General features: G+C 50.5%; 1 protein-coding gene across 1 annotated transcript; it reads left to right on the top strand.

The window, feature by feature from the left end:
• Positions 1-4,964: 4,964 nt before the first annotated feature.
• LOC308437041 (H-2 class I histocompatibility antigen, Q10 alpha chain-like) lies at positions 4,965-8,955 on the top strand. The gene is made up of 8 exons (XM_080938085.1): positions 4,965-5,043; positions 5,244-5,513; positions 5,738-6,013; positions 7,556-7,831; positions 7,958-8,074; positions 8,252-8,284; positions 8,485-8,532; positions 8,669-8,955. The coding sequence occupies exons 1-4, from the start codon at positions 4,971-4,973 to the stop codon at positions 7,825-7,827; spliced, it is 891 nt and encodes a 296-aa protein (XP_080794211.1). The 5' UTR covers positions 4,965-4,970; the 3' UTR covers positions 7,828-7,831; positions 7,958-8,074; positions 8,252-8,284; positions 8,485-8,532; positions 8,669-8,955.
• The last annotated feature ends 490 nt before the right edge of the window (positions 8,956-9,445 follow it).

Raw genomic sequence — 9,445 nt, 5'->3', positions numbered from 1 at the left:
CAGGGAGGGGTAGGGGAGCTGTTCCTAAAGCAGTCATTTTTGTTTTGTCTGAACTCATCTTGGTCAGTATACCTTGACTGTACACTAAAACTTTGTGTTTACATTTTCAGAACCTTGTTTATATATTTCAAAACTTTGAGGGGTTGTGTCCTTGCTTTGTTTCTCAGAATTGAGTGATTGGAGCATGAGCTAACTATGACATGCGTCAGGACCCTATCTAGGGCTTTCTAGAGGCCAGGTGGCTATCAGTCAGTATATTCTGTGGTTTTTCTGAGAATTACTCTGGCCATTCCTTTTATTTGTCAGGCACAGGCGGGATCTCATAGCCTTGGGATGACTGGAAAGTCTCTGAGTCTGACTTCAGCCATTTCTGTGTCTTTGGAGTCTCACATTCTAAGAATGGGGTGTTTTTAAAAAGTCTCAGAGCCCCTTAAAACTTTGTTTTCTACATCAATCGCCTGGAAGGACACTCCTGTCCTCAGCTCGATGTAGCTGTTCCCCCTCAACCCCCCAGACACTCCTTCTCTGCCATTCTCATGAGTGTTGTAACCCTGCTGACCTCCATGGCTAGTGCACCCCTCCTGATGGTTGTTTATGTCAGGGAAGACTCCTGGGAGGAACCAGATCCTCGGGACTGGAGACTGACTGCTCAGTAGCAGATGTGAGAAACCCATCATGTATCCTGTACACCAATGGCACTGCTGATTCCTTTGCTTGTTTCCTTGACAACCAGACCTGCCATGCCTTAGGAACGTTAATACCTATGGAGGATGTCCCTATTGGTCAGGTAAGCAATGACTGGTGAGTTCAGAAGTCAGGAGGCTCAGCTGTTTGCTGTTAGAAGTAGGTTTTGGGGGTGATTTCAGTCTCCAATTGACAGGACACCCGCAGTCATGTCAGTAGTGTCAGGATAGCAACCACGAGTCAGCAGCAGTGACACAACCCAGCAGAAACAGCCAGGCCTCCACCAAATCAGCATGAGTCAGCAGGAATGACCAGGACCAGCAGGGAAACCAGGAGAAGTTCTCTGCCATGACTCTCAACGCAGTGAAGATCAGTGAAGGTGAAGTCTCAAGACCCACACACTGTTACAAAGCCACCTAAGCAAGCCACCATCACTGCCCACTGTGCCCTATTTATTCTCCCTCCAAACGTCACCTGTCCTTACACGAGTCTTGCCTTCCATGAGCCTTGTCTCTGCAAAACACCATGTGAGTCTGTCTTAGCAAAACTCCACTTGGGTCTGTATGAGCTGACATATCCAGAGTCTGCCCATCAGCCCACCCCAGAAACAGCAAGAAGCCACCAGAACATCACCAGAACTTTTTGCTACATTTCTCTATGGAATTACAGGAAACTGCGATCAATAAACCATATTAAGGCACCTTGTGTACTGTCTCTTGGGTTTTATTTATATTCCTTCAAACATCATGTGCCCTTTCACATGTTTGCTTTGACATAACATCCTGTGTCTGCTTCAGCAAAACCTCATCGACACAACAGACTTTCCAAAGAAACCAGAAGTTTCCACTTCAAGAACAGAGATGCTTCTCTCTCCTGTAACTTGGGTACCACCCCTGGAACTTTTATGCTTCTCTGTGGTTCCTGCAAGGGCTGAGAGGAACTGCTATCACTTACCTGGAGCTCCTTCCATAGAGATTCTTCTCCACGCTGAGGAGAGAGAGAGAGAGAGAGAGAGAGAGAGAGAGAGAGAGAGAGAGAGAGAGAGAGAGAGAGAGAGAGAGAGAGAGATGTTTTTAAAGAAGTCTAGCTCCGACTATACACCCTTGGCAGGCTGAGTAATGACACTGGTATGGGAATTTTTTGTTTCGGGATTGGTGGCTTTTTTCACCTCCTTTTTCCTGGCATCGGAGCTATGGATTAGAGTGGGAAGAACTTCCCTTTTATAAAGTAGTCAACGAGAGGGAAAGTAGAAAAAAAAAACTGTAGCTGAAACTTTTGTGGGGTGTGGCCCAAGAAAAGCCTCAGTAAACACTTTGTTTGCTTTTTGAAACAGAGTATCCATTCCTCTTTTTCCTGGCTTTTGTTCTACTCTATTGAAAATGAAAGCTCCTATTCTGCAATGCCCAGGTAGAGACCATTGTAAAGTGTGTGTGTGTTTACAACAGTAACCAGTTCTTTTAACTGACTGCATTTCCTACTCCCAGGTTTCAGCCCAGTGTCTTCAAACATTTCTCCCCACCCTTCCTCCCTCAGTCCCCAACAGTCTTCTTAAAAACTCCCTTCTCCCAGTGTTCCCAGTACCAACATCTCCAAACTGTAACCTGTATTTTCTAAGCAGCGCACTGCAGAACCTTCCGAGGAGCTGCAGAGCCCTCCTTCAGCCCCAGCTTTAAGATGCTTCCACAGACACTGTCAGAATTGGTGGCTTCTGAGAAAATGGCTGCACCACGGCATCAATCAGCCTGAAGCCATCACAGTCGTTGTCCATGGTGGCTCATCTCCTTTCCCCTAAGCAGGCGCTGCCCCTCAGGAGCAGGACATGGTGGGTCAGCTCCTCTCCAGCCTCTCCCAAAAGCTCCACAAAGATGTCACCTCAGCAAAAGCCATCTGTGGCCAGGAAAGATTTTCACTCAGGGGCCTGATGCAAGAGAGGCGGGGGAACAGATAGAAGATCCTACCAATCTCTGTGCAAAACCAAAACCAAACCACCAGTTCCTGAGCTTCCCACAAACCCCACCAACATTGATCAGGAAACTTATCAATCTGTGAATAGGAAAACCTACCACCCTTTCAACCTTTTATAAACAAAATAACATAAAATGAAGAAAAAGAAAAGAACCTACTGCTGAAAATGACACAGGGTATTTCTCAAGAACAGCCTCCCTCAGTAAACACACTGATGGTTTTGGAAACAAAGTATCCATCCCTCCTTTTCCTGCCTTTTGCTGAATGGTACTAGAAATCAAATCTCCCATACTGCAGCGCCCTACACTGGCACCACTTACACAATGTGTGCTTAGTCCAAACAGTCATCAGCTCTGTGGTCCCCAGTCTGTGAGCTGCTGATCATCAAAGCCACAGCCAGTCTCTCCTCCCTGCCCCAGCCTACACTGAGAAGCCTGCACAGGAGCTGACAAAATGGTGGGGCCATGACATCTCCTCAGCCTGCAGCCATCACAGGAGCTGTCTATGGTTGGTCACTGCCTTTCCTGATCAGCCAACTGCAGCCATGAGAAAGTATTCCCCTTGGTGACACCTTCCATGCCTTAGCCTACAGACTTGGTAAAATACCACCCCAGGAGCTGTCCCTCAGGTGATGGCCACAGTGACAGCACCTCCTCCCCAGCCCCCAGAGCAGCTCCACAGAGATGGCGCTGTAGTGTTGTGTTTTTTTCAACCCTACTTTTAATATAGGTTCTTAAATTTTTAACCTCCCTTCAAAGTCACTGCCCACCAGAAGTAGTAGAGAAGAAATGTTATTAGGATACGGAGAAAGTGGATCTATTTAGGAATTGTTCTTTGGAGCAAATCCCATCTGTGTTGTCAGGAACTCAGCAGTTCTGTTCACAGGTCAGCAGCAGCAGCTTGATTGGCTCCCGATGACTCCGTGGATACACCTGCACTCCAGGTCATCGGTGTTGGGACAGGAGCAGGAACAGGTCAGCTGAATCGGCATGAGTCAGCAGAGGGATTAGGACCAGCAGACACACTAGAGGTTCTTTGCCATGCCTCTCTCATGGAAGTGAAGATCAGTGAAGACAGGAGACCAAGAAGCATTGCAAAGCAAGCTATGCAAGCAAGCCCAGCCTCCACTGGGATACTTTCTCCCTCAGAGCTGTGTGATCCTGGGCTTCTGACTCCTGGGACATTCTCCATCTGAGCAGAAACACTTACATTTTGGTGCAGTGACTAGAACAGGCTCTTCTGGTGCCTGTGCTTCCTAAAGCCGACAAGTGAAGGAATGTTTCACCACAGCAGACACAGGTGAGAGGATGTTTTCCTAAACCAAGCATGTGAAAGGACCCATGATGTTAACTAAGAAGGAATATAAATGTGACCCAACAGATGGTGGAAGAAGCAGATACTGGTACCTGGCCGTTTCTTACTGGTCATCGTTTGCCTGCAGATCTTTTGCTGAAAACTGCTCGATGTAGCTGTTCCCCCTCAACCCCCGAGACACTCCTTCTTCACCATTCTCATGACTGTTGTTACCCTGCTGACCTCCATGGCTAGCCGCACCCCTCCTGATACTTGTTTAATGTCAGGGAAGCCTCCTGGAAGGAACCAGGGAGTCTACTGTGCAGAGACAATGACCCAAGTCCACACAGACAATCTCAGGACCGGGAATGAAGATCCTTGTAAATCAAACACCCATCTGGAGCTACAGAAGCTTCTTCTGTGAATAAACAGGAGTCTGGGTCTAAGCCCAAGGGTGAGAAGACAGATCCTGGGGGAAGAGGCAAAGTCTCCTCTTTACAGATGAGAGTTCTGCACTCAGGCTTGGCAGTGTGAACCGCGCTCTGCAGGTGAACAGAGCCTGGTCTCTGTGGGGTCCTTGTGGGGCTTGTGTAGTCATGGTATACCCGGAAGTTGCTTTTCTTCTAGAAGTTTCCAGGGTCTGACTCTGAAGAGAAGAAGGAAGAGGAAGGGTGGAGGAGAGGACAGAGTCTGGCCTGCGGGTCTCTCCTGTCGTCTGACAGTTTCTGGGTTAGAAAGACAGACACCATGACAAACAGCGCTCTGTCCACAGCACAGGATTCAGGCAAAGTCTCAGTCCCCAGGCAGTGAGGTCAGGGGCCAGGAAGCCCAGGGCTGGGGATTCCCCATCTCCCCTGTTTCACTTCTGCTCCTAACCTGTGTCAGATCCTTCTGCCCGGACACTGATGACGCGACGGCAGCTCTCATTCCTATTGGGTGACGAGATCCCGGGAAACCAATCAGCATCTCCGCGGGCACTGACTATAAAGTCCCCGCAGCCCGCGGGACTCAGACGCGGGTGATCACCGATGGGGGCGATGGTGCTGCGCACGCTGCTCCTGCTGCTGGCAGCCGCCCTGGCCCCGACCCAGACCCGCGCGGGTGAGTGCGGGGTCAGGAGGGAAACGGCCTCTGCGGGGAGGGGCGGGGGCGGCACCGGGGAAGCCTTGTCCCCGCGTCACCACCTGACCCTCCGCCCTTCTCCACCCGCGTCCCGAAACCGCGCCCTGCTCCCCTCCCGGCCCGCGCACCCGCCCGGGGTCCCGGGAGGAGGTCGGGGTCTCACCGCGCGCCGCCCCCAGGCTCACACTCGATGCGGTATTTCCACACCGCCGTGTCCCGGCCCGGCCTCAGGGAGCCCCGATACATTGCTGTCGGCTACGTGGACGACACGGAGTTCGTGCGCTTCGACAGCGACGCGGAGAATCCGAGGATGGAGCCGCGCGCGCGGTGGATGGAGCAGGAGGGGCCAGAGTATTGGGAGCGGAACACACAGAAAGCCAAGGGCAATGAGCAGAGTTTCCGAGGGAACCTGAGGACGCTGCTCCGCTACTACAACCAGAGCGAGGGCGGTGAGTGACCCCGGGTCGGAGGTCACGACCCCTCCACGTCCCAACACTCAGGACAGAGACGTCCGGGGTCCCAAGTCCGAGTTTCAAAAGCAGAACCGACCCGGATGGGTTTCCCTTTCGGTTTACCAAAGTTGGTGGGCGGGGCCGAACCGTGGCGGGTGGGCGTGGCCGTGGCGGGTGGGCGGGATCGTGGCGGAGGCGGGGCTGACCGCGGGGTCCCGCAGGCTCTCACACAATCCAGCAGATGTATGGCTGCGACCTGGGGTCGGACGGGCGTTTCCTCCGCGGGTATAATCAGCACGCCTACGACGGCCTCGATTACATCGCCCTGAACGGAGACCTGAAAACGTGGACGGCGGCGGACACGGCGGCGCTCATCACCCGACGCAAGTGGGAACAGGCTGGTGATGCAGATTATTACAAGGCCCAACTGGAGGGAGAGTGCGTGCAGTGGCTCCGCAGATTCCTGGAGCTCGGGAAGGAGCTGCTGCTGCGCTCAGGTGCTGGGGCCGCGGGCAGCTCCTCCCTCTGCCCTCGGGCTGGGGCTCAGTCCTGGGGAAGAAGAAACCCTCAGCTGGGGTGATGCCCCTGTCTCAGAGAGAAAGAGTGTCCCTGGGTCTCCTGATCCCTCCTCTCAGTGACTGCACTGACTCCCAGGGCTCAGCCTTCTCTCTGCAGAGTTCAAGTCTGTCTCATGAGTGCGGTGGTGGTGGAGGAGAGAGTTTCCTACCTAAAGACAGGGGCTTCCTAATGTCAGCCATGGCCTCTCACTGACCAACTTCTCTCCCCACAGCAGTCTGTGGACACTGACTCCTACCTGCTGAGTGTGTCAGCCCTCACACCTCAGGACCGGAAGTCTCCTTTCCCTGATAGGAGACATGGGCTGCACTACACTAGGCTGGTTTCCCCAGTTTCTAGAACTTTTCAAGGAATACATTGTTGCAGATTTTTCCCTGTCTGTGAGGATCACATTTCTTCAACACTCCATTACTATCCACTATGGTGGTGAATGGTTACATGAGCTCTTATGGGGTACCTGGAGGAATATAAATTGTGGAATTTCTTTTTCTTTTATTTTCTTCTCTTATTTCTTATTTAATTTTTTTATTTTGTTTTTTGAAGGTGTTATTTTGCTTCTAGCCTGTTTTTGTCTGAACTGCATTGATCCAGTTTCTCCACACCCTTGTATTAGCATTGGTATCAGTCTCCCTTGTGCCAGGGTTAACTGCTAACCTGGATAATTAGACAAGTTAAATCAGGGTCCTCATTAAAGGAGAGATTCTTGTGAACTTAGATTGTGTCCTGTAAGATATAAACATCCAAAAGCCTCCTGCTCTTTCTCTGCCCCCACAAGTCACAGTTCTCCCCATAATGAATCTGGAGTTGGACTTTCTGAGTGACAGGGTCTTCTACAATCCAGGGCTGGAGTGAGAGGGAAGATCCACACACCTTGTGAGCCCACTGTGTTCCAGTGAGTGCTGCACTGGGTTCCACAGCACACACCAGGGATCCTGTGTGACACACCTGTAAATTGTAACTCCAGAGTTAGGATCTGGGAGTCATTTTTCTCCGGCTGAGTGTCAGAGTTCACCACATTTCTGCTACACACTTTCTGATGGCTGATAAAATGAACCAACAGTTAATGCTGGTCAGCAAGATGACCACAGTGTTAGACTCTCAGTGGTGGCAGCCTTCCAGTAGCACATGGCCCTAAATTCTAATTTGAATGTGAACTCAAACATATATTAAATTATTTATTTTCCATTCCATCTTCCATTTTGGGCTCCCTGTCTCATGCTATAGAGCATCACATGAGGACGGCCATGTTGATCCACTGGCTCCTGTGGATTCTCTCTTAGCTTCTGAGTCCCTCAGGAAAATGTGCAGTTCTGTTCTGAGGAACCAGCTGTACCTGCAGGTCACTAGTGTGATGACATTCAAGTGTGAGACATACAGTTCAGCGTCATCATTGATTTAAATGTGTCTTGTGTAGTTCTCAGTTGATCTTATTAACTGTGTGACTTCTTGAATCTTCCACACAGATCCCCCAAAGGCCCATGTGACCCATCACCCCAGATCTGAGGGTGAAGTCACCCTGAGGTGCTGGGCCCTGGGCTTCTACCCTGCTGACATCACCCTGTCCTGGCAGTTGAATGGGGAGGACCTGAGCCAGGACATGGAGCTTGTGGAGACCAGGCCTGCGGGGGATGGAACCTTCCAGAAGTGGGCATCTGTGGTGGTGCCTTCTGGGAAGGAGCAGAGATACACATGCCATGTGGAACATGAGGGGCTGCATGAGCCCCTCATCCTGTGATGGGGTAAGGAGGGTGTGGGTGCAGAGCTGGGGTCAGGGAAAGCTGGAACCTTCTGCAGACCCTGAGGTGCTCAGGACTGAGAGCTGGGGTCATGACCCTCACCTCCTTTCCTATACCTGTCCTTCCCAGAGCCTCCTCCATCCACTGACTCTAACATGGTGATCATTGCTGTTCTGGTTGTCCTTGGAGCTGTGGCCACCATTGGAGCTGTGGTGGCTGTTGTGATGAGGAGGAGGAGAAACACAGGTAGGAAAGGGAGGGTCTGAGTTTTCTCTCAGCCTCCTTTAGAACAGTGCTCTGTTCATTAATGGGAAACACAGCCACGCCCACATTGCTACTGTCTCCAAGTGGGTCTGATGTCAGTTCTGGAAACTTCCTTCTGTTAAGATCTTCCTTGAAGTCTCACAGCTTTTCTTCTCACAGGGGGGAAAGGAGGAGACTATACTCCAGCCCCAGGTGAGTGTGGGGGTGAGATTGTCCTGAGGCCACTGGAGTGAGGTTGGAGGTTTTGGGAATTTGGGAATTCATAAAGGCTCCTCCACAGAAATATTCAGGGGGCTGAGTTTCACCTTTGTAGGAATACATACATATACACATATACAGCCACATTCATAAACACACACATATCTGTATACATTTGTTTTGTTTTAACCTAGGCAGGGACAGCCCCCAGAGCTCTGACGGGTCTCTCCCAGATTGTAAAGGTGACACTGTGGGACCTGAATAGGGAGGGGGCAATGTGGACATGATTGGGTTTCAGGAACTCCCAGAATCCCCTGTGAGTGGTGAGTTGTTGGGATGCTGACTTCACACTGATGGTTCCTGACTCTCTTTCTCTAGCATGAAGACAGCTGCCTGAAGGGGACAAAGTGACAGATGCTGTGTTCAGGTCTCTCCTGTGACACCCAGAGGCCTCGGGTTTTCTTTAGACAACCTTGTCTGATGTTCCCTGTGAGCCTATGGGCTCAGTGTGAAGAAATATGGAGCCTAGTCTGCCCTGCCCAACAGGACCCTGTCCCTGCACTGCCTGTGTTCCCTTCCTCAGCCAACCTTCCTGGTCCTCCAAACACTGGGGACATCTGTATCCTGTGAGCTCCATGCTGCCCTGAGCAGCAGCTCCTCACTTTACACCCAGAACAAAACTCTGAATGTGAACGTGATTGTTAACATCTTTGGCCTGAGGGTTAATTGATTGTTAAATTAATTTATTGAGAATAGATTGTTTTGGTGTGTGGTGATTTCTGCTTTTTTTTTTTCAGTGTTGTTGCTCTGCATTGTGGATGGCTCTGTATTACAGGAGAGCAAAGTCCTGCTCATACGCCTGTAACCATTTAATCATCTCATATTTAAAGGAATAAAGACACAGGGTCATAAACTGAGGGAAAATCTGCAGCTCAGTGAGGAAACTTTATTTCTTTAACTGTATCTGAGATATCTATACACAAATCTGAAGCTACAACTCCACCTCCAGCTCTTTAGAAATCCTTTCTCTGTGTCATTCTTCTCAGCTAGTCTGTTTTTCTCTTGACCTTCTCCAAATCTAAGATGGCTCCTCAGCTCTCTTTCCTAGATTTCTGTTGTACCTGTGTCCTGTCAGATGCTTCTCTGTGGTTCCTG

This window comes from Micromys minutus (genome assembly GCF_963924665.1).
Source record: "Micromys minutus genome assembly, chromosome: 25".
NCBI classification, from domain to species: domain Eukaryota; kingdom Metazoa; phylum Chordata; class Mammalia; order Rodentia; family Muridae; genus Micromys; species Micromys minutus.
Note: the sequence above shows the minus strand (reverse complement) of the source record. Positions and strands in the feature narration are given on the sequence as shown.